Here is a 27,469-nt window from a genome sequence, read left to right on the forward strand (position 1 = left end):
AAATAAGACCTGGCGCTGACTGTGGCTCAGGTCCTTATTGCAAAATTCAGGCTTAAATTGAAGAAAGTAGGGAAACTCACTAGCCCATTCTGGTATGACCTAAATCAAATCCCTTCTGATTATACAGTGGAGGTGACAAATAGATCCCAGGGATTAGATATGGCAGACAGAGTGCCAGAAGAACTATAGACTATGAGAACTAAGAACTATGCTTGTAACATTGTACAGGAGGCAGTGACCAAAACCATCCCAAAGAAAAAGAAATTTAAGAAAACAAAATAGTTGTCTGAGCAGGCTTTGGTGGCTCAGTAGGTAAAGAATCTGCCTGCAGTGCTGGAGACGCAGGAGACCCAGGTTTGATCCTTGGGTTGGGAAGATCCCCTGGAGGAAGGTATGGCACCCCAATTCAGTATTCTTGCCTGGAGAATCCCATGGAAAAAGAGCCTGGCAGGCTACACTGCATTGGGTAAAAAAAAGAAAAGAGTTGAACATGACTGAGCGACTGAGCACAGGGAGGCTTTACAAATAGCTAAGGAAAGAAGAGAAGTGAAAGGCGAGGGAGAAAGAGAAAGATATACCCAACTGAATGAAGAGTTTCAGAGAATAGCAAGGAGAGATAAGAAGGCCTTCTTAAATGAACAATGCAAATAAATAGAGGAAAACAATAGAATGGGAAAGACTAGAGATCTCCTCAAGAAAATTGGAGACTTCAAAGGAACATTTCATGCAAGGATGGACAAGATAAAGGACAGAAGCAGTAAGGACCTATTAATAACAGAAGCAGAAGAGATTAAGAAGAGGTGGCAATAATACACAGAAGAACTATACAAGAAAGTCTTAATGACCTGGATAACCACGATGGTGTAGTCACTCACCTAGAGCCAGACATCCTGGATTGTGAAGTCAAGTGGACATTAGGAAGTACTACTCTGAACAAAGCTAGTGGACATGATGGGATTCCAGCTGAGATATTTAAAATCCTAAAAGATGATGCTGTTGCAGTGCTGCACTCAATGTGCCATCAAATTTGGAACACTCAGCAGTGGCCACAGGACTGGAAAAGGTGAGTTTCATTCCAATCCCAAAGAAGGGCAATGCCAAAGAATACTCAAACTACCATACAATTGCCCTCATTTCATATGCTAGCAATATTATGCTCAAAATCCTTCAAGCTTGGCTTTTGCAGTCTGTGAACTGAGAAATTCCAGATGTACAAGCTAGTTTTGAAGAGGTAGAGGACCAGAGATCAAATTGCCAGTATTTGTTTGATCGTGGAGAAAGCAAGGGAGTTCCAGAAAAATATCTACTGCTTCATTGACTATGCTAAAGCCTTTGACTGTGTGGATCACAAACTGGAAAATTCTTAAAGAGATGGGAGTATGAGACCACCTTACCTGTCACCTGAAAAACCTGTGTGCAGGTCAAGAAGCAACAGTTGGAACTGGACATGGAACAACTGACTGGTTCAAAATTGGGAAAGGAGCACTCAAGGCTGTGTATTGTCACCCTGCTTATTTAACTTATATGCAGAGTACATCATGAGAAACGTGGGGCTGGATGAGTCACAAACTAGAATCAAGATTGCAGGGAGAAATATCTGCAACCTCAGATATGCAGATGATACCACTCTAATGGCAGAAAGTGAAGAGGAGCTAAAGAGCCTCTTGATGAAGGTGAAAGAGGAGAGTGAAAAATCTGGCTTAAAACTATATTCAAAAAACTAAGATCATGGCATCCGGTCCGATAACTTCATGGCAAATAGAAGGGGAAAAAGTGGAAACAGTGACCGATTTTATTTTCTTGGGCTGCAAAATCACTGCAGATGGTGACTGCAGCTGTGAAATTAAGAGATGCTTGCTCCTCGGAAGGAAAACTATGACAAATCCAGACAGCATATTAAAAAGCAGAGACATTACTTTCCTGATAAAGGTCCATATAGTGAAATCTATGTTTTTTCCAGTAGTCATGTACAGATGTGAGAGTTGGACTGTAAAGGTTGAGCGCTGAAGAAATGATGCTTTCACATTGTGGTGCTGGAGAAGACTCTTGAGAGTCTTTTGGACTGCAAGGAGATCAAATCAGTCAATTCTAAAGGAAATCTGTCCCAAATATTCATTGGAAGGACTGATGCTGAAGCTGAAGCTCCAATCCTTTGGCCACCTGATGTGAAGAACTGACTCACTGGAAAAGACCCTGATGCTGGGAAAGATGGAAGGCAGGAGGAGAAAGGGACAACAAAGGATGAGATGGTTGGATGGCATCACCAATTCAATGGACGTGAGTTTGAGCAAATTCTGGGAGATAGTGGAAGACAGAGGAGACTGGTGTGCTGCAGTCCGTGAGGTCATAAAGAGTTGGACACAACTTAGCGACTGAACAACAACAACAAACAATTTTGAGGCAAAGAGGAGCCCAGAAGACAACATTGTATGCCCCCAGGGAAAGGCAGATCAGAGATTCCCAATTCCTCTTCCACATTCTCCTCCCTGTCCCATTCCCTCCAAAAGAGAGGCTGGGATATGTGGTTAGGGGTGCACATGGACTCTTGCTCAGCTTTTGCTGCTTTCTATGCCTTTACCTTGGGACTGTAGTGCCACTCACTACCCAGAGCCTTCCTTGAAGGGTAGATTGGGCCTGAGGAACAGCAGGTACTAACTCCAGGAGTAGCAAGCAGGCTTTCTGAGAAGTCAAGGGAAAAGAAAGACTCACTTACTTCCATACTTTCTCTGAGGTGCAGTGGAAAGAGCCTTGGAGAAGGAGTTTGAAAACTGCCACTCAGTTTTTTCTGGGGCTTACTTTCCCTATCTGTAAAACAGACACAGGAGTAGCTGCCTTCCAGTGTTGGGGGGAGGGTCAGGTGTGATGAGAGATATAGGAGCACCTATAACCTGTAAACTGCACCTCCTAATAGGTGAAGATACCCTGTTATCGTTAAAGTGTCCTCAGTGTCCAAATATGCTGGGGGAAGGCTCTTGTGTTCTTGGAGCTCAAGGATGAAAGGAGTATGTCGGTGCACATGTATGTGGGAGGGGGGCAAATGAGGAGGCAAAGTAGCTGGAAAGTCTTGGACTGACAGGAGGAAACTCTGGCCTTTACAGGCTTTAAGGCAGAAGAATCTACAAGGCTGGGCCTCAGAATACTCCATCTTGGGGAGAGAAAGGATGTATGTGGATGTATGTGGGAGGGCAGTGGAGATGGTTGCCCTGGCCCCCTCTTTCACCCCTTCTTAGGCAACCAGCTGAAGGAAGTAGGTTGTTGGAGAGTAAGGTGGAGGAGTGTTGGGTGGGGAGAAAATTGAGGGGGCAGGTCTTAGAGTTAACTTGTTCCATTCCTGGTGGCCTGTCCATGTTTTAAGGAGGGTTCTGAACCCTAGGAAATCCTGCTAGTTCACCTGTGTGAGCCTAGGGCATCTGGTGGGTGCTCACCTTCATCTTGAGTAGGATCTGGGGACACTGTGTTGGGAGAGCAGGCCTGAATTAAGAGCTCCAATCAGCCAGCGTGGTTGTCCCTTGGGGTTCTGGGACAACTTTTATGGGGACAGCCAACCTAGGGTTGGAGGTTGGAGAGGAGAGAGAGGAGGATAGCTGCTCTGGGCCAGAGCAGAGCATTTTCTGGAGGTAGTTCTTACTTCTAGTCCCCTCATACCGGTAGGCCTCCTGCCTGGAATCTCTTGCATGTGAACATGCTAATTCATTTCAGTCATGTCCAACTCTTTGCAACCCTATGGACTACAGCCTGCCAGGCTCCTCTGTCCATGGAATTTTCCAGGAAAATACTGGAGTGGATTGCCCATTTCCTCCTCCATGGGGTCTTTCCGACCCAGGGATGGAACCCGCATCTCTTCTGTCTCCTGAATTGGCAGGCGGGTTCTTTACCACTAGCACCACCTGGGATGCCCTTAGGTCCTTGCTAGTTGCAGGTTGACCCCCCCATCAGGACCTTGGGGACCGATCTGGTAGGGAGTTGCTGGGGGGGTGTGTTATTGGACAGCCCAGACAGAATCACCTCCAGGTTTCTCTACCCAAAGCTCAATGGGGGCGACAATGCTGCAATCCCTGGTGGTGGTGGCCCGGGCAGGGCAGTGGGAGTGGGGGACTGAGGAAGAGCTGAGGTCAGGACATGTGCAGCTGCTGTCTATCCATCTGGCTCCCCAGACAGTTGGCAGGGCCCGGAGTTGGGCCCTCCCACCTTCCTTCCCACCTGCTTCCTCTGAGAGGGAAGGCTTGGTTTTCCTGGATGGGTCTGATTCCCATTTGAGTAGCAGGGGCAGATGCGTTTCAGTTGGCACGTCTCCCGGGTTCCGACCCCTCCCAGACAGGGAAACGGATGGAAAGCCATGGAGGGGGAAGAACCACCCACCACCCTGCTTAAAGTGACTCTAAGTCAGTGGCAGGACCAGGAGAGCAGCCAGGGCCGGTGAGCTGCCCCCAACCCCAGCCCCATCTCCATCCTCAGGCATTCTCCAAGTGTGGAGTGGGCATGGGGATCTGGCGGGAAATGGTGTCGGTTAGCATCCTCATCTGCGGATCCCACGGCCCAATCCCCAGTCGTTGTGAGGGCAGTGTAGGGTGTGTGTGTGTTGGGGAAAGTAGAGTAGCAGTCGCCCCGCCCCTTTCTAGTTCCCCATCTCTGGGGCAGGTAGGACAGGGGAATGAGGAGGCCCTGGGCCAGGGTTGTCGGACAGCCGAAGTCAGACCCCGTGTCGACTGGCTAGCAGGAGCGCCCATGGGTTAGCTCTGTCCTTCTCTCCCTCCAGCTGGACGTGGGTTGACACTTGTTAGTCGTGAGCAATGGACTAATTTTATCTCACTCCAGCTCAGTAAGAAACCAATGCTGAGGAGAGTGTAGTTCTTCTGAGAGGTTCTGGCCGGAGGAGGCCAGTCGTAGGGTGAAAGGGGGGAGGAAATGCTGAGGCCTCCATCCTGGAAGGGGCGTGGTAGCCCCTGCCTGTGCCAAAGGCTTTAAGGTCCATAGGCTCCGGGTGTTGGGGTCCAGAAGAGGAAAAGGCATCTTGGAAAGCAGGTAGTTCAAATTCCTTCTTGTGTTTCTTCTCTCTCTTTTTTCTTCACATCTGTTCCTTTCATTCTTGAAATCCCTGGGTTCTAGCAAAGTGCCTGTCAAAGCAGGTCCCTAGAAAATATTACTGAAATGATTTGAAAACCAGGCATGGAACTTTGCTTCTGGTGACCACTAGAGAGAGCTGAAATGCAAGATTTGAAAGGCCTTCTAAAGTAAAGCCTTCTCAATGCCTGCAGAAGTTGGGTATTTAATCCCTTTTCTTATTCTTCTGGAGTCTTCTCTAAATTTCAGCTTATTAGAATTTGAACTTGCTTCAAGGGCTGTGGTTCAAACCAGCACACACCCTATCTAAGCACCAGCTGTCAGATACCACGGTTTTGCTGGAGGCACCTGTAATTCCTGTTAGCTGGCCTGCTCTGCTGCTGTGAAGCAGCAGGGAACTGCTGATTGCCTCTTCAGACATGAAAAGGCCCTAGAGGAGAGCATATGCTCATAAAAATTATGGGATTCCACAGCTTTGAAATCTAATGATCCTGAGTGATCAAACACAGACTAGGGCCTTGTGGTTCTTAAAGGAGGGATCGAGGGGGCAGCAGACCTTGGGTGGGAGAGCCTGGGGCCAGGCAGCAGAACAGAGTAATTAGTCTCAGTGGGGAGAGATGAGGCTGGCAGCTTGAGGATGTCTGCACTGAGTCAGGGGAGAAACAACAATAGCCAAGAGCTGGGTGGTAAACCACCTTCTTGCAAAGGAAACCAGTCCTCTCCACTCTTCTCCTGTCCAGTGTATAGCCACAGGGAGATGGGCTTTATTTGTATGTCTTGGGTTGCTGAGGCTAGAAGGGCAATAGGTGGGACCAGCTCTCCAAGGCTAAGGCTGCATGAAAGTCTGGAATGGCTTGAGAAGAGAGAATTCCAAAAGTGTATGTCAGTTGGAAGTGAGAGTTAATTGTGAAAAAATGGGCTATGCTAAAAGTCAGATTTGGCTCAGATTTCATTTTTGCTTGGACCTGGTCCTGCCAACACTCATTTGCAGATGGGTTTGATATATAGTTGTTGAACGAAGTGGGCAATTTATTTCCTCCTCCTTGTGTCAGTTTCTTCATCTGTGAAATGAGAGGTTTGGACTGGACTGGAAGTAAGTGACCTGAGTTCAAAGTTTCAACCTACTCTGTCACTGATGAACTCTGTGAACCTGCTGCAGTGCCTTTTATCCAGACATTAGTGTCCCCAGTTAAATTCAATGCAGAGTATGAACAACAGAGATTCTAAGGATACGTTTGTCATTGCTGTAGACCTCTCTTCTGTGTTACCCTCAGTTTTAGGCTGCTGCTTGGTTATTTAACCCAACTATACTAGTCCCTTCAAGTTACCCCATCAATAACAAGGGAGAAGAAAAGGGGCTTTCACTGGATTATTGGCAAGGTCTTTGATAGTTTTCAGCATGGCATTCTTGTAACAAGGTGGTAGCCTTGATGGGGCCTCCACTCCAACTCAGCCATTAACCATGTTCTCATTTTGTGAAGTAAACACTTTTTTACTTCAGAGCTCCCTAAAAATCCAATCCTGAATAGTTCACCCAACTTCACCCAACCCTATATAGCTCCTTCTCCGATTTCTGCTCTCACAGAGTATAGACCCTGGCAGAAATTTGATGTGACATGATTTCAGTTCTGAAGCTAAACCTCTGCTGTTAACCAGATTAGGACTATTTCACCAGTGTAGGCAACATACACACCAAAGCTGGATTTTTAGATTTCTTTATTTTGTTCCAAACCTTTTGAGTATTTAAATGTCCCAGATCTCAAGCTCCCAAGTTTTGTTCATTCTCTTTGATTTAACTGTAGTGCATAAGAAGCTGCATCTTACCCTAAATATTAATACTGTGCTGCTTTCACCAACCAACATTCTCCCCAAAAGCACACAAGCACACACATGCACATGTACATGTGTGGAAGAAGTAAACTGACACCCTGCCATGTTATATGACACCTGATAGAGCAGATTTGGGACCTGTGAATGTCTTTCCTTCATCTGGAGAGAAGTGGGTGGCAGCCTGATTCTTAAGAGCTGTCCACACCGTGAGTAACAAAAGAGGCCCTGCAGAACTGCCCTCAGGTGAATTGGTGGGGGTGGGCAGGGAAGAATGGAATCAGGAGCTTTGTTGCTCCGATATTTTCAGTGGCTTCTTCTGGGAGTTACAAAGTTCCTGGGGGCCAGCTCTTCCTGTTCCACTGCTGTTTGGGATAACAGGGTAGTAATTCGGCAGGCCCCTTCATATTCACAGAGCCAAGAACCAATGGGTTTTCCTTTGGGGGGTTGATAAGAGCTGGACTGGGACCAATGGAGGGGGCTCCAGAGTTTGGCCTTGAATGAAGCCATCAGAGGCCAACCATGCCCCAGCTGCCTGTCTGTAACGGAAAAACTCATGGGTGGGGGGACCACTGTCTTCTTTGGAGCTCCTCAGGGGCAACCTAATCCTCCTGGCCCTGGGATGGCTCTGGCTTGGAGTAGCAAGTCACTGTTAGCTCTAAATGACAGCCAAGGTGCCTGGTGAGAAGGTTATGGTAACAGGAATACAACAGAAAAATACCTAGAATGGGAGAGACACAAAGAGGCTGAATGAAGGAAGTGGGTGAGCTCCTAATAAGGTGAGTTGTGCTAGCTGGACACAGCCTGGCTGGAAATTCTTTTCAGCAAGAGTGCCAGCCAGAGCCTAGGCATAGGGAAGCACCTGGCACCTACTTCAGAGGATGAAGATGGTCCAGAGTCTATCTTTCTTGGCACCTTTAATTCCCACTAACTGAGTGGTCCAGGATGCCCAGCATGGGGGGCACATTGGGTAGTAATGGCTGTGATGGTTTGCCCTTCCTAAAAGAAGTTTTCCAACCCTATGTGTAGCTGCTGCCTCTACATTTGGGGGATTCAGGTTGGAAATAGGATTTTCCCTCAAACAGTTATTTTCCTGGCTTGGCCCAGGTGAAAATGTTGACCTGTCATGAATAATGAGTGATGGAGGCATTGGTCCTTCCCCAGATCAATAATTATTGCCCCTCCCCCACCATGCCATTCCCCCTGTCATCAGTCTCCCTCTGCCTCCTGAGATGAGAGTAATTTCTTCACATTTTGACAGGTGGATATAAGGATGGGGAGTGAGGACAGCCTGCAGGTTAATGCATTAGCCCAGAAAATCTGTAAAAATCAGTGAATGGAACTTTATAGTGTTTAAGGTCCCTTTCCTATGTGATATTATATTATTCCAGTCAATGATTATAGAAGCTTGAGCCAAACAGTGAGATGTGGCTCAGACTGAGATGAGTGGAATTGATGTTAGTGTTAGGGGTGGGTTGGGCCAAGGTGAGGGTTGATTGGCCCAAGCTCTGGGTCCCTCCTTTCTTCAAGCACCCATTAGGCTATGACAGTTATGAAAAGAAATAGAGGTGAATGAGAAGGGAGAAGAGGCAGTAGAGGAAGAAAAGGAGGAAGGAAAGGAGGAGGCAGACTGTTAACTAACCTTATGATGGAGAGACTATACACTTGTAAAATGATGTCACCCACACCTCTTGGGAAGCCACAGCCCTCAGAGACACTGAGGCTAAACAAGATTCCTTGTGTCATTTTACCTCTATGCCCTTTCTGCCACACCTCTCAGTGGTTCCTAAGGACAGATGTCAAGGAATTCCTCAGCACACAGAGATTTAGATCTTCCCCCCAGGCTCCTGGGGACACAGTAGCACCTTTGGCAGCTGCTTTTAGTAGGTGACTAACAAGCTGGGCCAGGAATTCCCATCCTTCTCCTCCCCCAAGAGTTACAAAGTTTATGGAGAGGTTCCAAAGGCCAGGGGGTGATCCCAAGCTTTCCTAGAGCCTGGAAGGAGATGACCCTGGCAAGTTTAAAGGCATTCATGGGGAGAATTTGGTTAATGAGTTTGGAACACTTGGAGCTTTGGCTCCAAGGGGATGGTCAGGTGGCTGAAATGCTGTGTGTGCAGGTTTGGGAACAAGTGTGCTGGTGGCAAAAATGTAAATGCCGAGCAGGGCAAGGTGAAGGGAAAGGTTTGGGGAGGAGCACACAATGGCAAATAAAAGGCATTAGATTGGTTCCTCAGGGGTAGAGGAGCCCGGCAGCAGCTCTCCATTGGGGTCTGGGTCAGGGGTCAACATCTTATCCTTGCTGGAATCCCTTTGCTCTTTCTTGAACATCCTTTGATGCATCAGAGGGACGAATAAGAGGATTACTGCCCCAATGATTGGGGGTACACCGGCAAAGTAGAAGGCCACATGATAGTCCCCAAAACAGTTGCGGAGGAGGCCTGAAAAGTTAACAGAGACAAGTCAAATTTAGCTTTGCTCTACTATACAAAGACGTCCTCTGCTTCTTCTAGGAGCCATCAAAATGCCTATCCAGAGAATCTTGGCCTGTACTGCCTTGACCCGGGAGCCCAACTCAGTTTAAACACTCCTCGATGGAAGACACAAAACCTCTATTACAAAGACAAGCAGCTCCTCCCTGAGCCACTGGGACTGTAGGCTCTTGAGGCAAATGCTTATTATGAAAGAAGCAAATGAAACTTCTCAAAGTTCTCCATTTTTTACTTTCATAAGCTACAGTTAACTTCTAGTCACTCCAAGGCATGGAGATAGGTATGGAGGGAGGCTATTTTAAAAGAACTCCACAGAAGATGACCAAGACTTGTTTTGGTTCACAGTGATACACCTTCTCACACCCAACTTAGGCTAGAGTGTTCTTATGTAATAACTCAGCTAAGTTCCTATTTTCTCTTTCTTTGAAGTGCCCATTTGCCCTAAGAGGAGGCTAGGGTTAGGGTTAGGGTATATGTGTATCCTTCCTTCAAGTTACAGATATGGTTGGCCCCTCTGGGTTCTTCTAGGTTGCCAATGTGGTGAATGTGTTTGGCATGATACATGGGGCCTTCTCTGTTCACCTCCAGAAGCTAATGTGGGATACCTCATAGGGAGGCTGAGCCCAGAAACAGTACTAATGTAAGGCAGGTAGGCCCTGGGGCTGCTTAGGAGGTAAAAAAGTAGAAAGAGATATGGATTCTGGGATCCACATTTGGAATCAGGAGTTAGGTAGAAGCTTCCTTCCCTCAGTGGACAGTGTGGCTGTTGTACAATGGCCTGAGTAGGAGCCTTTGTCACTGTAATGCAGTACAACCAGTGCCCTCACAACACCTTGCACTGAATTGGTATTCAAGGAATAATTGTTGAGTTAGCCTAGTTGGCCAGCCTGAGACACTACCCCATGAATCAATATTTGCAATAAATCATAAAAAGAGGAAATGATGTCCTTTTATTAGTTTTCTTTGTTTCCTATGTTTTCTAGGGTACAAACCATGCCCTCCTCGGAAGTAGAGAGAGAAATTAGGAGTGTGAAAGATGGCAAGCCAACACTTTGCCTGTTGCCTGCTATAAGTGAGCTTCATTGGTCCAGTTTTGAGTTGTGGTCTTAATTAAATGTTTTCTACAGGCTCAGTTCAGAAGTTGGTAGAGGAGGAAGGGATGTCTCTAAGTATTAATCAAACCAGGGCCCACTTTTGTTTCTCTTCCTGCTCAACTACCTTGAAAATAATTACTTGCTTGTGGAGAGAGAGAGGGAGAGAAGATTCGGGATCAATAGAATGGTCAGAAGGCCAAACCCATTATTCTCTCTACCCTCCTGGAATCAGCCATGCTGTCTACAATAAAAACTCACAGCCATGAAAAGCCCATCCCCTCAAATGAATCCATGCACATATACTGTGCTTAGTCTCTTTCATCAATAGTGGTAAGAGGTTTCATGCACTCTGATGAGACTACTTGAAGAGACAGGAGGGAGAAAGGGACTTTAAGCAGAGGCACTTAGGAGGGCTAGGTCCCGAGGAAAACAAGACCCCCCCACTCATGTTCTCCCTTCAATGTTAACCTCACCTGCAATGGGGGGTCCGGCAATCATTGGCAGGGCCATCATACCCAGGAGGTAGCCAATGGCCTGTGAGGCCTGCATTGGGCCCACCAGCTCAAATGCGATGGGGGCCATGATGGTGATGAAGAAGCCATCGCACAGGCCAAGGAAGAGGCAGACAACGATGAGGCCCCCGAAGCCCCGGCAGAGGGGAATCATCATGGACATCAGGCCCAGGAGCAAGAAGGAAATGACCTAAAAGAACAACAGCCTGCGGTCATGTTGTGCTTGCCCATCAAGCCCGCACAGTAAATCACATCTCCTTTCTCAGGGCCTTATTTATACAGTCTGTAAAATGGGACAAAGTGTTAGTTGCTCAGTTGTGTCCCACTCTTTGTGACCCCCATGGACTGTAGCCTACCAGGCTCCTCTGTCCATGGAGTTCTCCAGGCAAGAATACTGGAGTGGGTAGCCATTCCCTTCTCTAGGGGATCTTCCAAACCCAGGGATTGGACCCATGTCTCCCACATTGCAGGTGGGAGATTCTTTACCATCTGAGTCACCAGGGAAGCCCATGAAAAATGGGGCAAGGGGATGTCAACAGAAAGCCCAGTGGACTAAATAGTTACTTAAGTTCCTTCTAAGTCGTTTAGAAGGACTTAGAGTTCAAAATTTTAAAGAGAGCCCCTATTTAACGTTGATTCTGTCAAGATTTTTAAAAGAAAGGACATGGCCCCTGTCCTCAAGAAGATGTCTTTTGACTAGATTCTGAGATAAAGGGAATTGCTGTTTCTGCTTTCTGATCCTGTGTTTGTCTGCCACAGGCATCAGGGTCTGGGACCAGACCATGCTGGTGTTTTCATATCCAAGTTAGATTTAGGAAGAGGAAGGGGAGGAAGTGAGGATGACTTGAATAATGATTAGATGGGGGCACAGCTTCCTGAAATGGGGAAGGAGCCAGTGTCCATTTTTGTGGGAGACTGCCAAAAGCAGTTTTCTAAAAGAAAACACCTTAGTATGAGGGAGACCACCAGGAGGTTCACCCAGGTTCACCCAGGTTTTAGGACATGGGACACACCACCATCTCAGATGCTCAAGGCAGTATCGCTCTGGGGGCTTCTGGATTTGTCTGAGCACCCTGCCAAGACAACAAAGGGGATTCTAATGAGAAGCAAGGCACTCAGGAGGTCTAGGGAGCCTGAAGCCAGCCCCAGGGACACTGACTAGCCACTGGGCTTTCCTTGGGCTGAGTAAAATTACTTTGAAGTAATAAAGCTGCCTTTCCAGTGGCTGGTTTTTCCCTCTCAGTAGAGAGAAGGGCCACTGGAAACACAACTGATTTTTAAAAAATAATTAATTAATTTTAAATATCTATTTATTTTTAATTGAAGGATAATTACTTCACAATATTGTGTTGGTTTCTGGCATACATCTACATGGAATCAACCACAGGCAGACAAATGTCCCCTCCCTCTTGAAACTCTCTCCCACCTCCCACCCCCTCTCACCCCTTTAGATTGTCACACAGCCCCAAACTGAGTTTCCTGAATCATATACTAAATCCCCCCCAGCTATCTATTTCACACATGGTACTATATATGTTTCCATGATACTCTCTCCATCCATTCCACCCTCTCCTTCCCATCCTCCCCATACAAGTTGGTTCTCTATGTCTGCACCTCCAATGCTGCCCTGCAAAGAGGTTCATCAGTACCATCTTTCTAGATTCCATATATATGCATTAACATATGATATTTGTTTTTCTCTTTCTGACTTACTTCACTATAATAGGCTCTAGGTTCATCCACCTCATTAGAACCAGCTCAGATGCATTCTTTTTGGGGGGCTGTGTAATAATCTATTGTTTATATGTACCACAACTTCTTTATCCATTCATCTGTCGATGGACATCTAGGTTGCTTCCATGCCTAGCTATTGTAAATAGTGTTGCAATGAATATTGGGGTACATGTGTCTTTTTCAATTATGGTTTCCTCAGGGTATATGCCCAGTAGTGGAATTATTGGGTCATATGGTAGCTTTATTTCTAGTTTTTCAAGGAATCTCGATACTGTTCTTCATAGTGGCTGAACCAATTTACATTCCCACCAACAGTGCAAGAGCGTTCCCTTTTCTCCACACCCTCTCCAGCATTTATTGTTTGTAGATTCTTTGGTGATGGCTATTCTGATAAGTGTGAGATGATATCTCATTGTAGTTTTGATTTCCATTTCTCTAATAATAAGCAATGTTGAGCATCTTTTTAAGTATTTGTTAGCCATCTGTATGTCTTCATTGGAGAAATGTCTATTTAGGTCTTCTGTCAACTTTTTGATTGGGTTGTTTGTTTTTCTGGTATTGAGTTGCATGAGCTGCTTATATATTTTGGAAATCAATCCCTTGATCATTTGCTATTGTTTTCTCCCATTCTGAGGGTTGTCTTTTCATCTTTTTTATAGTTTCCTTTGCTGTGCATGTATGCTGCATGTGTGCTAAGTCACTTCAGTCGTGTCCAACTCTTTGCAAACTATGGACCATAGCCTGCCAGGCTTCTCTATCCATGGGATTCTTCAGGCAAGAATACTGGAGTGGGTTGCCATGCCCTCTTCCAGGGGATCTTCCCAACCCAGGGATTGAACCCATGTCTCTTACATCTCCTGCATTGGCAGATAAGTTCTTTACCACTGGTGCCACCTGGGAAGCCCTTCCTTTGCTGTGCAAAAGCTTTCAAGTTTAATTAGGTCCCACTTGTTTATTTTTGTTTTTATTTCCATTGCTCTGGGAGGTGGGACATAGAGGATCTTGCTGTGATTTATGTCATAAAATGTTCTGCCTGTGTTTTCCTCTAAGAGCTTTATAGTTTCTCATCTTACATTTAGGTCTTTAATCCATTTTGAGTTTATTTTTGTGTATGATGTTAGGAGGTGTTCTAATTTCTTTCTTTTACATGTAGCTGTCCACTTTTCCCAGCATCTTTTATTGAAGAGACTATCTTTTCTCCACTGTATATTCTTGCCTCCTTTGTCAAAGATAAGGTGCCCATAGGTATGTGGGTTTATCTCTGGGCTTTCTATCTTGTTCCATTGGTCTATATTTCTGTTTTTGTGCCAGTACCAAACTGTTATAACGATGGTAGCTTTGTAGTATAGTCTGAAGTCAGTTGATTACTCCAGCTCCATTCTTTCTCAAGATTACTTTAGCTATTTGGGTTTCCCTACAAATTGTGAGATTTTTTGCTCTAGTTCTGTGAAATACCATTGGTAATTTGATGGGGATTACATTGAATCTGTAGACTGCTTTTGGTAGTATAGTCATTTTCACAATATTGATTCTTCCAACCCAGGAAGGAACATGGAATATCTCTCCATCTGTTTATGTCATCTTTGAATTTTTTCATCAGTCATATCATTTCCTGTATACAGCTCTTTTGGCTCCTTGTGTGTGTATGTGTCAGTAGCTCAGTCATGTTTGACTCTTTGTGATCCTATGAACTGTAGCCTGCCAGGCTCCTCTGTCAAAAGGATTCTCCAGGCAAGAATACTGGAGTGGGTTGCCATTTCCTTCTCCATTTGTCTCCTTAGGTAGGTTTATTCTTAGGCATTTTATTCTTCTTGGTTGCAGTGGTAAATGGGATTGATTCCTTAATTTCGCATTCTGATTTTTCATTGTTAGTGTATAGGAACGCAAATTATTTCTGTGTATTGATTTTGTATCCTGTGACTTAACTAAATTCATTTATTAGCTCTAGTAATTTTCTGATAGTATATTTAGGGTTTTATATCTATAGTTTCACATCATCTGTGAACAGTGAGAGTTTTACTACTTCTTTTCCAATCTAGATTCCTTTTATTTCTTTTTCTTTTCTCATTGCCATAGCTAGGACTTCCAAAACTATGTTGAATAATAGTGGTGAGATTGGGTACCCTTGTCTTGTTCCTTATCTTATAGGGAATGCTTTCAGTTTCCTATCATTGAGAATGATGTTTGCTGTGGGTTTGTTATATACAGCCTCCTCAGATATGTAGATGACACCATCCTCATGGCAGAAAGTGAAGAGCTAAAGAGCCTATTGATGAAAGTGAAAGAGAAGAGTGAAAAAGTTGGCTTAAAACTCAACATTCAAAAAACTAAGATCATGGCATCCAGTCCCAGCACTTCATGGCAAACAGATGGGGAAACAATGGAAACAGAGACATAATTTGTCTTTTCAGCTCCAAAATCACTGCAGATGGTGACTGCAGCCATGAAATTAAAAGATGCTTGATCCTTAGGAGAAAAGCTATGACCAACCTAGACAGCATATTAAAAAGCAGAGACATTACTTGGCCAACAAAGGTCTGTCTAGTCAAGGCTATGGTTTTCCCAGTAGTCATGTATGGATGTGACAGTTGGACTATAAAGAAAGTTGAGCACTGAAGAATTGATGCTTTTAAACTGTGGAGTTGGAGAAGACTCTTGAGAGTCCCTTGGACTGCAAGGAGATCAAACCAGTCAATCTTAAAGGAAATCAGTCCTGAATATTAGTTGGAAGGACTGATGGTGAAGCTGAATCTCCAATACTTTGGCCACCTGATGCAAAGAACTGACTCATTGGAAAAGATCCTGATGCTGGGAAAGCTTGACAGCAGGAGGAGAAGGGGACAACAGAAGATGAGATGGTTGGATGGCATCACCAATTCAATGGACATAGTTTGAACAAGCTCCAGGAGTTAGTGATGGACAGGGAAGCCTGGTGTGCTGCAGTCCATGGGGTCACAAAGAGTTGGACATGACTGAGTGACTGAACTGAACTGATGTTAAGGTAAGTTTCTCCTGTGTCCATTTTTAAACAGTTTTAATCATAAGTGGGTGCTCAATTTTGTTGAAAGCTTTTTCTGCACCTATTGAGATTATCATATGGCTTTTATCTTTCAATTTGTTAATATGGTGTGTTGCATTGATTGATTTGCATATATTGATGAATCCTTGCATTCCTGGGATAAACCTGACTTGATCATGGTGTATGATCTTTTTAATGTGTTGTTGGATTCTGTTTACTAGAATTTTGTTGAGGATTTTTGCATCTATGTTCATAAATGATATTGACCAGTAATTTTCTTTTTTGTGTTTGATGTCTTTATCTGGTTTTGGTATCAGGGTGATGGTGGCCTTGTAGAATGAGTTTGGAAGTATTCCTTCCTCTGTAAGTTTTCAGAAGAGTTTGGAAAGAATAGGCATTAGTTCGTCTCTAAATGTTTGATAGAATTCACCTGTGAAGCCATCTGGCCCTGGGCTTTTGTTTTTGGGGAGAGTTTTGATCACAGTTTTGATTTCAGTGCTTGTGATTTGCTTCCTCATAATTTCTGTTTCTTCCTGGTTCAGTCTTGGAAGGTTGAATTTTTCTAAGAATCTGTCCATTTCTTCCAGGTTGTCCATTTTATGGGCATATAGTTCATAATACTCTCGTGTGACCCTTTGTGTTTCTGTGATGTCTGTTGCAACTTCTTTTTCATTTCTAATTTTGTTGGTTTGATTCGTTTCACTTTATCTTGATAAGTCTGGCTAGTGGTTTGTCAATTTTGTATATCTTCTCAAAGAACCAACTTTTGGTTTTATTAATCTTTACTATTGTTTCCTTCATTTCTTTTTCATTTATTTCTGCTCTAATCTTTATAATTTCTTTACTTGTACTAACTTGGGTTTTTTTCTTCTTCTTTTTCTAGTTGTTTTAGGTGTAAAGTTAGGTTGTCTACTTGATGTTTTTCTTGTTTCTTGAGGTAGGATCTTATTGCTATAAAGCTCCCTCTTAGAACTACTTTTGCTGTATCCCATAGGTTTGAGTCATCATGTTTTCACTGTCATTTGTTTCCAGGAATTTTTTTATTTCCCTTTTTATTTCTTCAGTAACCTGTTGGTTATTTAGAATCATATTGTTTAATCTCCATGTGTTTGTGTTTTTACTGTTTCTTTCCCCCATAATTGATATCTAGTGTTATAGTATTGTGGTCAGAAAAGATGCTTGATATGATTTCAATTTTCTTAAATTTACTGAGGCTTGATTTGTAACCCAAGATGTGGTCTATCCTGGAGAATGGTTCATGTGAACTTGAATTCTTGTATTCTTTCATGTGCACTTGTATTCTTCATTTGGATGGAATGTCCTGTAGATACCAATTAGGGCCATCTGGTCTAATGTGTCATTTAAGGTTTGCATTTCCTGATTAATTTTCTGTTTTGATGATCTATTGATGTAAGTGGGGTGTTAAAGTCCCCTACTATTATTGTGTTACTGTCAGTTTCTCCTTTTATGTCTGTTAGTGTTTGCCTTATGTACTGAGGTGTTCCTATGTTGGGTGCATAAATATTTACAATCTTGGATTGATCCCTTGGTCATTATGTAGTATCCTTTCTTATCTCATAATATTCTTTATTTTAAGGTCTATTTTGTCTGATATGAGAATTGCTACTCTGGCTTTCTTTTGATTTCCTTGTGCATGGAATATCTTTTTCCATCCTCTCTTTGAATGTGTCTCTAGGTCTGAAGTGGGTGACTTGTAGACAGCATAAATATGGGTTTTATTTTTGTATCCATTCAGCCAGTCTGTGTCCTTTAGTTGGAGCATTTAATCCATTTAATTTAAAGTAATTTTGATATATATGTTCCTATGGCATTTTCTTAACTGTTTTGTTTTTGTAGATCTTTTCCTTCTCTTGTGTTTCCTGCCTATAGAAGTCCCTTTAGCATTTGTTATAAAGCTGGTTTGGTGATACTAAATTCTCTTAACTTTTGCTTGTCTATAAAGCTTTTGATTTCCCATATATTTTGAATGAGATCCTTGCCAAATAGAGTAATCTTGGTTGTAGAGTTTCCCCTTTCAATACTTTAAATATATCCTGCCATTCCTTTCTGGTCTATAGAGTTTCTACTCAAAGATCAGCTGTTAATCATATGGGGTTTCTCTTGTATGTTACTTGTTGCTCTCCCCTTGCTGCTTTTAATATTTGTTCTTTATGTTTAATCTTTATTAGTTTAATTAGTATGTGTCTTGGCATGTTTCTCCTTGGGTCTATCCTGTATGGGACTCTCTGTCCTTCTTGGATTTGATTGACTATTTCCTTTCCCATGTTAGGGACGTTTTCAACTATAATCTCTTCAAAAATGTTCTCAGACCCTTGATTTTTCTCTTCTTCTTCTGGGACCCCTATAATTTGAATGGTGTGGCCTTTAATATTGTCCCAGAGGTCTCTGAGACTATCTTCAATCCTTTTCATTCTTTTTCTTTTATTCTGCTCTTCAGCAGTTATTTCCACCATTCTATCTTCCATGTCACTATCCATTCTTCTGCCTCAGTTATTCTGCTATTGATTTCTTCTAGAGTATTTTTCATTTCAGTAATTGTGTTGTTCATTTCTGTTTATTCTTTATTTCTTCTAGGTCATTGTTAAATGTGTTGATTGAGTCTTTCATTTTCTCCATTCTATTTTCAAGGTTTTGAAGCATCTTTATTATTATTCCTCTGAATTATTTTTCAGGTAGTTTGCCTATTTCCTTTTTGTTTATGTGGTCTTGTGAGTTTTTATTTTATTCCTTCATTTACAAAATATTTCTCTGCCTTTTCATTTTTTTTTCAAACTTACAGTGTTTGAGTTCTCCTTTTCCCAGGCTTTGGGGTCATATTCCTTCTTCCTTTTGTTTTCTGCCCATAACTGGCCTTTTGATTAAGGTCACCTGCAATGTGTGTCTGTGAGCCAGACTGAAGACCTGGGCTCCACCCACTGTAGCCAGCAGAGGCAGGTTGTCCCAGAGTCAGGGCTAAGACTTGATCTGTTAACCAAGGCTTCGACAGGATCCAGGATTTTCTAATAGTGCCCATTTGCAGGCTGACTTACCCAGGAAAAGTCACCACATGATAAGTGTAAATGTCACCACATCACCAGATGGAAAGTAGATAGGAGGGTCAAGGCTATTTCAAGCCCTAAAGATTTTCTGTGTTGTTGCTGGTAGTGTGTTTGATAGGCTGATTGGTTGGTTTTTGGAGAGGATAAGAAATGTCCTGGTCATGCCCTCTGAGGAAAACTCTTATTTGAGGAAATTTTGAACTTTGCCTAGGCTGTTTTGGGATAGATATGCAGAATCTAGGAATATATCCCATTTCCTCCTCTAAGAGATTCATGTGCAACTGTAAGATAAAACCAGACCCACCTATCAACCAAGTCATAATGATATGCCAATTAAGGAGTTAATACCATTAAATACTACAAAGTACCCCATTAACTGGTGGTAATTACTATCTATTGTATCTAGCTGCCTCTTAATAACCTCCATGAGGCTTTGCCAAGGCTTGGAAATTAAAAATCCCTCTTGGAACCAAGAAACAGGTTTCAAGATTTGACCCAAAGTGAGGTTGTCCTGCAAGTTGTCACTATTTCCTTTCCAACAGACTGTCCAGGGGCTTTACACCAGACACATATGCCTCTCTGTCAGTAGTAGGAACCAGAAGGTCTAGTGGATGACTTTTTTGAACCTGAAGCTGTGTACACTCCTTTCCTCTCCTAGACCTGTACCCCTGCTCTGACCCAGGGAGAAAGGGAGGCAAATTCTTGTGATCAAGAAGATCACAAGAGTAGCTCAAGAGGAAGAAGTTCATTCATTGTTTCGTGCCCTCAGCCTAAGACAGTTACCAGCACAATGTGTTTGAACAAATCACTTTCCCTCTCTGGGCCTCAGTTCCTCAGTTTATAAAATGAGGAATTTGGGACTATGAGTTAATGAAGATATGTTTCAGCTTTAAAGTTCCAAGCTTATTTTATTTTTTTGTAAGTGGTAAAACTGGGTCAACTAAGAGTGGGAAAAGGGAGAGAATGTCAGATAGGTAGGGGCAATGGACAGCAGAAGCACTGAGCCATAAGCCTAGTACTGCTTCTGACTGGTTATTGCCTCTTCCTCCCTTGGAACTCCCTCTTGGAACAATAGAAAACAAGAGCTGCTTGGGCCCTACCTCTCTCCTAGGGAATATGTTGAGAAATTAGCTATATGGGTAGGCAAAGGCTGCTTCCACTCTTCAAGATAAAGCTCTGGCCCAATGCTAACTTACCCTGATTTCCAGCACCCTTTGGCCACAATGGAGACATGTGGAAGAAGCTGGGAAAGCCACATATAGTCCTATACAAAAAGTCACCCAGGTAAGGTCTTGTTGATATTGGCACAAGAAATTAAATTTTCATAATTGGTTTATCTCAATCACAGGCTTTTGGTTTGACTTTGGTCAAGTCACTTATCATGTCTGGGATTTGGTTCTGCCATCCATCACTTAGGGTAAAGCAGAATATGAAAAGAATGCTACACAGGAGTTCAGTTCTTCCATGACTATCTGAGTCTTTTCCTCAGTTTCTCCATCACTGTAATGAGAGGTTGGACTGGATGGACCATAATAGTGCCTCTAAGCTCTGACAAAGCAGATTCACCAACTCTTGCAAATCTAACACAAAGTTAAAAACAATAGGAAGCCTTATTCATATCCTCATCCAAGATATATGAGGGTATTTAAGAGAACAGTTGGGGCTATCAGAAGACAGAGAAATCCCTGCTGTGTGTAGTCAGGGTCCCTTGGAAGTGCTTTCAGGACATCTCCAGTAGAGTCAGAACTCAACCACCTTCCTAATGGATTCCTTATGAGCCACATGTTATTTGGGGCTGCTGTTACTCCTCCATAGGGTTCCACACTTGGGTACCTTCTGGTACACTTGCTATCCAGTAGATAAAGACAGACAGCTTGAGCAGTAGTCTGTATTCAAGCCAGACCAGAGCCTAGTTCACACAGAAAGTGGCCTCTCAAGCATGGATACTGCCCAAAATATACGGCTATCTGTGTCACTTTGAGAAGGAATATAAGTTTGCATAGTTAAAACATTTTTTACTTCTCAAAGCCTGGTCACATTTTTATTTCTTTTGATCCTCACATGTGAGGTGAGATAGGGAGAAAAGAATTATTCTCATCATACAGAAGAGGAAAGTGAGGCCTGGAGAGGGCAAGTGAGGTCTGGCCTTTTCTGGCACTTTTTTTGTGTCCATCAAGAGGATGGCATTTGAGAGCCAGTGTTTGGTGTCAAGTAGTTCTGGAGGTATAAGAAGTGGTGCACTTGGGCCTAGAGGAGAGAGACATTGGTCCACAGAGTACTACCGATGCCTAAGACCCTCCAAGAGCGTATAAGGTACCAATGAGTTCAGTCCTCAGGGCAGGCAGCATCTAATTCCTGGCTTCAGTTTCCCTCTTTCAGATGGTAGAACTTCTATAAATAAATATTTTCTTTGAAAGTGTTCTTAGAGTTTCCATTTACAGTGGCTGCTTTCACTAGATCCTTATTCCATCTTAAGATGGAATGGATGATGATCTTCACTTGAAACCTAGGGAAACTGAGGCTTTGAGACTTTGATTGATTTCCCATGTCACATAGCAAGCTGTGTCAGATATACCCTATCATTATATCCCAAAGGCTGGAGATAACCTAGCATCATGTGGCAGGCTATTCTGTCAACAGGGTGGTCACACTCACCTGCAAGTAGATCTTCTTAAGTCCAGGAATGGAGTCACTGACACGGCCTGACACAAGGCGCCCAAGGCCTGAGGTAGCCCCAATACACACCAAGAGCACCCAGGTCTGCTTGATTTCCAAGAATTCCTCTTCCACATACTTCATCTGAAAAGCATAACACCAGGCGCCCAGGATAAGAGGAAGAAGAGGATCTGACTGGTTAATTGTTAGCATACCCAGAATCCTCTACTGCTTACTTCCCTGGAACAAGACAAGAGTGCTTTCTCCTGCAGCCCCCTCCCCTGTAGCCTTAGCTCCAGAACCAGCTCTCTGGTTGTTTCCAACAGCTTAAAAGGCTGCACATCCCTTGGCTCTCTGGATTTTGGGCTTCTGAGCAACAGCTGAGGACAGTGGGTGTCTCTAAGCCTCTTCCAAGCCTTGGCAGGACAGAATACAGCTTTAACAACTGAAAGAAATCTAGGAATTCCTTTATTGTCTCCCCATTCCCTGACCCAGAACTGACAGCCTAGGGCAACAACAGGTCATCAAGGGAGAAGGATCCATCAACTTCCAGGTAACACTCCAAAACTATGTTTTAAGAAACACAATGTCTGTGCAAGATAACAGCTGGAAACAACCAACATTTCTGTGATCATGTAAGTTGGGTAGATGCTGGTTAAACAAAGCTGAATAGAGTTTTTTACTGTATTTTGGGATCTTTTGGTACCTTTATAAGATTGCTACACATTATGAAGGTAGACAGATCTAGTATACATTATTTCCTAAACAAAATTACTTGACTACAAAGGCCAGCATTCCTTAAGACACTCTCTTAGAAAACCCTATTGTTGGTTCATCTAGGGGCAGTCTTCTGTATCTCAGTGATGCTTATCTTCTCTTGAGCATCCATCTAGATTTATCAGTAGGGGAAACCATAGGCATAGGTCTTTCCCTAAGGAACTTCCCCCATTTCCCACTGAGGTCTTCCCTCATCCTGTGTTGTTTCCTACTCTCCAAATACCTCTTTTGTCTTTTTCCAAAGATCCTAGCTCTGCCCTTTCAATGTCCTCTGCTCCTACCCTCTGAACTTCAGGCAGATTACATGCAGCTTCTTGGGGTCAGGTAGGGTAGACCCACCCTGGTATTTCTCACCAGGTGTACATAGGGAACGAAGTAGCCAAGGGCAGCAGCAGCGATCCCGAAGGCCCAGATGCGGTAGGTACGTTGGCGAAACACTCGCATGTTGAAGTACTTCCTGAGCTGAGCCAGAAAGCGTTGGCACAGGGTGTGGACACCTCTCTTGCTTGGGGTGTCTTGCGAGCTCGGCAGGAGAGGTCGGTAGGTGAGTGAAAGCAGCGTAAGAATAAACATAAAGGTACTCAGCACCTGGAAGGTTTGAGCGAGCTTGATCTTAGCCCCCAGTGTTTTGATGAGGAGGGGGAAGGATATGGAGAAGATGCTACTCCCAGCAGACACCACACCATTGGCCAGACCCAGACGGCGTTGGAAATAATGGCCCAGGATGACAAGAGATGGCTGAAAGGCGAAGGAACAGCCACAACCAAAGAGAATCCCATAGGTGAAGTAACGCAGGCTTAGTGAGCTGTGGGAGAGACACCAAGAGCTATTCTCAGAAGCCTGACCAGCAATTTATCTGCCCTTCACCACCCCACCTCTCCAGCCCCCCTCCCCCCCCCCGCCCCGCGCCAAGATCTATATACCCCACCCTCAACCCACAGCCCCAGTTACTGCTGACCCTCAGAATAGACAAGAAGTAGAACCTTCTGATCCCCCATTTTATAGATAGGGAGACAGAGTTTCAGAGAATTTACCCAAGGTAGCATAACTGGGGGCTTCCCTGGTAGCTCAGCTGGTAAAGAATCCACCTGCAATGCAGGAGGCCCTGGTTTGATTCCTTGGTTGGGAAGATCCCCTGGAGAAGGGATAGGCTACCCACTCCAGTATTCTTGGGCTTCTCTGGTGGCTTGGATGGTAAAGAATCTTCTTGCAATGTGGGAGACCTGGGTTTGATCCTTGGCAACCCACTCCAGTATTCTTGTGTGGAGAATCCCCATGGACAAAAGGGCCTGGTGGGCTACAGTTCATGGGGTCACAAAGAGTTGGACATGACTGAGAGACTAAGCACAGCACAGCACAGCATAACTGGGGATGAGCAAATCTTGGACTTGTCTCTAGGCCTGTGTGACTCTAGTTTGAATCATAGGGCCCCATCAGTACTGTTCAAAAGAAAGCCACAACTATCCTATGCAAAGTCTAGATGAGAGGCTACAAGAGTAAATTAGTGGCTTAGAGAGAACAGTTTCACTTACTGCTCATCTAGACAACATGTGTAGTGTGGTAACCAAAGCTTTATCCCAAGTAATAAGAAAATTCTGCAAGGAGCCAAGATTCTGGATGTTTGAGACCCTCCATGGTACTCTTCAGTGTCTTTCTCCATGCTTAGGGCCCTTAATATTTCAGAGTGGTTGGTGGTGTATCCTTAGAGATACTCCTTCCCCAACCATGCCCATGGTCTGGATATCCCAAAACCCTTTACTCCAGGCCCTAGATAATCTCCATAGGGATCCTAAGATAAGGAGTTCCTTTAACTTCTGAAGCCTGGCTCCTGTTCTTGGACATTATATGGACTAGTTTCCCAGAGTAGCTTGGCTACTTGGTGGGAAATGGGACCTCAAAGAAATTATTGGCCTGGCCAAGTAGGACAAGTTCTGGCTAAAACTCTTAGGCTCTGCTTTGGCCATAACCTTCTATAACAGAAGGCAAAGTATCAGAATGGAAAAGGCTATGGGAAGGTCAGCTTGGCTTGCCATCTGCCATCAGATGACACTGGCATAAACTAGTAAAAAAATTGCTTTCTTTATGATGCCTCCACATATTTTGCAATACTTTTTATCTGGCCACTTAATAACTTAGTGCTTTCCATGGTCTGGCAGTTCCTCTTCATAAATAGACCTAGTCCTCATACTAAAGGACTGGACCTATGGCACAGAGATGAAGTAGTGCTAGCTCTCATGATTCTAAGACAGTCACTGTCATCATTGCTTTCCATCTGTTTGCATTCATTGGGTATGAGCAAGGGCTTTGGTTTCAAAAGGGTTGCCTCTACTTAGAACACATAGCTAAGCCAATTGCTCCTCTTCTGTCAAATTCCTTGGGGCTTCCTTCCATTTGAATCGAGGTACCCTTTGGGATTGACCCAAGCTAGGGGCCTTGCTAAAGGAAATGCATTATGAAGGTCTGAAGGAGACACTCATGGAGGGGGCCAGTGGGAGTAAAGCATGAGATTCTGTTCAGGGAGCTGTGTAGTGGATCTATTTCTACCTGGGCCCCGAGGCAGGAGGCCCCTGAGTAGGCTTGCCAAAGCCCTGCCCAAACTTTGCCCCATCTCACACCATCCAAAGGAACTCAGAGCCCTGATTTAGACACAACAGGAGAGATAACTTGGAGTTCTAGCCATAAACAGAACCATATTCCACTGGATGTGAAGCCATCCAGAAAGTTTCTTGGCTCTAAAGGTGTTCTTACAGAAAGGGCAAAGGGAGTGGGGGAGGAGCTTAAGGGCTGGGGAACAGTGTGCCTAAAGAAGAATGCCAGGAGAAAGCACATATGAGCTCTTTCCTCTCCTGTAACTGAGCTCATGTGAATTGGAAAGAAAATGGGATCCGTATGTTGCTAATTTGTTTACACTTTGCTCTGCTTGGCCTTAAACACAGGCCACTGCTGAGTAGTGCTGAGGCTGGAGCTGCTTCTGAGGCCTGACTCCTTCTCACAAGAAGCCAGGCACCAGCCTGCTGAGGGCAAATGAGGCCGGCCACCAGAGGGGCCCTGAAAAGATTTGGAGCTACAGCCCTGGGAGGGCTGAGCAGATTACAGACAGGATGTGGTTTTCCCTGCCTCTGTTTCAATTGGATAGAACCAAGCCAAGAAACTATTGCAGGCCAGACCCAAGCTCTGCTGGAGGGTAGACTGGGCAGCCAGAAATGCTCAAGTCATAAAGTGGGCTCAACCTCACAGGGCCCAGTTGTGGCAGAACACGATTATCATTCTCTGCTGTGAGTGGATCCTTAGGCCTAGAGTGCATAACCATGGTCCTTCTCTGGGAAGCCAATCTCAGAAAACAAGTCTCTGACAAGCTAGCCATGTCTCCAGGCCAGCATTCTCCTACACCAGGAGATTGGAAGTAGGAGGTACCATAACTTTCAAAGTGTCTTTGGCAGAAAATTATTGGAGTTCTTTTGGAATGCCATATTCCTTAAGCTGTGGTGGAGGGTTTTGCCTTCTCCCCTCTCATACACATATGCTTCTGGAGAGCAGCAGAGATAAGGAGAATATGAACTTGTAACCTACTCCTTGCTGGACACTGACCAAATTCTGCCAGTGGGATCTATGGGACCAGAATTTGAGTTTACCCAGTTTAGGCCTAGTTGGATAGCTGGGTTTTGGGTCTGTATCTCAGTGAGGGATGCTGCTGAACATCCTTTCTCATGCCCAAGACATGAATCTTTATCTGTCCCAAACTGTCCTAACATTTATTGTTGTTTGGTCTCTAAGTTATGTCCAACTTTTGCTACCCCATGGACTGCAGCAAACCAGGCTTCCCTGTCCTTCACTGTCCCCTGGAGTTTGCTCAAACTCATGTCCATTGAGTTGGTGATGCTATCTAACAATCTCACCCACTGCCACCGTCTTTTCTTTTTGCTTTCAATCTTTCCCAGCATCAGGGTCTTTTCATTGCCATGCAGAAATGGAAACGGATCAGAAATACCAAACAGCCTTGGGCTCAGCTGACCTCTTTTTCAGCATAAGATTACCCAAGAATCCTCTAATGGTAGGTGTTCACATGGTCTTACTCTAGATTTTCATTCCTAGGAGGGCAGTTGAGGTCATGAGATGTGTGACATATTGAAGGGAAATAGAATGGCAGAGTGGAAGACACACCTGAAAAGACCTGATCTAATTTCATGTTGTAGATATAAAAATTGAGGCCCAGAGAGGGAAATGACACTCATCAATTGTTCCATTGCCATTCAGTGGCCAAAATTGAACCTGGGCTCAGCTGTATGAATGCCCAAGCTTAAGCTTCTCTCATCACTTTGGAAATGTTGAGTCCTCTTTGGGTATATTCCCTACCAATATGTCCTTGGAGACCCTACCTAGATAAATCCCATTGAACAATAATTCCTGGGAGCAAGGTATTTGAAGACCCTACATGGAAAAGGCCACAGGGGATTCTGCAATGAGAAGAGTGTCTCCATTTGAGGCCCAGAAAGAAGCCAAGGGCAAATGGCCAGCAATTCTTAGCCTTACCTGGTGAAGGAGCTGGTATGGAGGCCAATGAAAGCAACAGCAGCCCCTGCAGTTGCTGTGATTCGGCAGCCCAAACGATCAGTGAATATACTCACAATGGGAGAACAGAAGAAGATCATTCCCATTGAGAGGGCTCCTACCCATGCTGCAGAGAAAAGAAGCACAAAGACATTTTAGTTTAATGTGGTACCTGGTGGTGCAGCTGGTATGTCAATTCTTCTCTGACCTTTCACAGGGGGCATTGTGTTGGCCTGCACTGCCAGCCTGCTAGTCCCTGATGGCCAGAGAGGTTAGGCAATTTTCAAAGTGCCTATAACAAGGCAATGTGAGAACCAGGGGTCTAGTTCATAAGCATACCCAGAACTTCAGAGCTGGGGCAAGAGGCCTTTAGAGATCAAGTCTGTGGTAGAGATGTCAGGCTAGCTACCACACAGCTGCACTACATTTCTTAGCCTGTTTCCTGTGGCTATTTGGTATGATCATGTGACAGAATTCTGACCAATAGAATGTGGGTAAAAAGGACACATGCCACTTCTGGGTTTGGACTATAAAAAGACTCCCATGATGTTTCTGCTTCCTTGGGGGCCATAATGGCAGAGTGACCTTGGATGCCATGTATTAAGACTGGCAGAACTGCCATCAGTTCTGTCTGGGACCCTGAATGGAGTGGAGTTCCTCCTTTCTCTCCAGTCTGGAACCCTTGCCCTGA

General features: G+C 44.3%; 1 protein-coding gene across 1 annotated transcript in view; it reads right to left on the bottom strand.

Moving 5' to 3' along the window:
- Nucleotides 1-6,760: 6,760 nt before the first annotated feature.
- Nucleotides 6,761-27,469, bottom strand: part of SLC16A2 (solute carrier family 16 member 2) — a 131,656-nt gene continuing 110,947 nt past the window's right edge. The window contains exons 2-6 of the mRNA XM_043896845.1: nucleotides 26,761-26,905; nucleotides 22,585-23,035; nucleotides 21,454-21,597; nucleotides 10,948-11,176; nucleotides 6,761-9,329 (exon numbers count right to left, since the gene is read on the bottom strand). Of these exons, the coding sequence (XP_043752780.1) occupies nucleotides 9,109-9,329; nucleotides 10,948-11,176; nucleotides 21,454-21,597; nucleotides 22,585-23,035; nucleotides 26,761-26,905 (1,190 nt within the window). The 3' untranslated portion in view covers nucleotides 6,761-9,108. The remainder of the gene's footprint in view (nucleotides 9,330-10,947; nucleotides 11,177-21,453; nucleotides 21,598-22,584; nucleotides 23,036-26,760; nucleotides 26,906-27,469) is intronic.

This window comes from Cervus elaphus, chromosome X (genome assembly GCF_910594005.1).
Source record: "Cervus elaphus chromosome X, mCerEla1.1, whole genome shotgun sequence".
Lineage (NCBI taxonomy): Eukaryota > Metazoa > Chordata > Mammalia > Artiodactyla > Cervidae > Cervus > Cervus elaphus.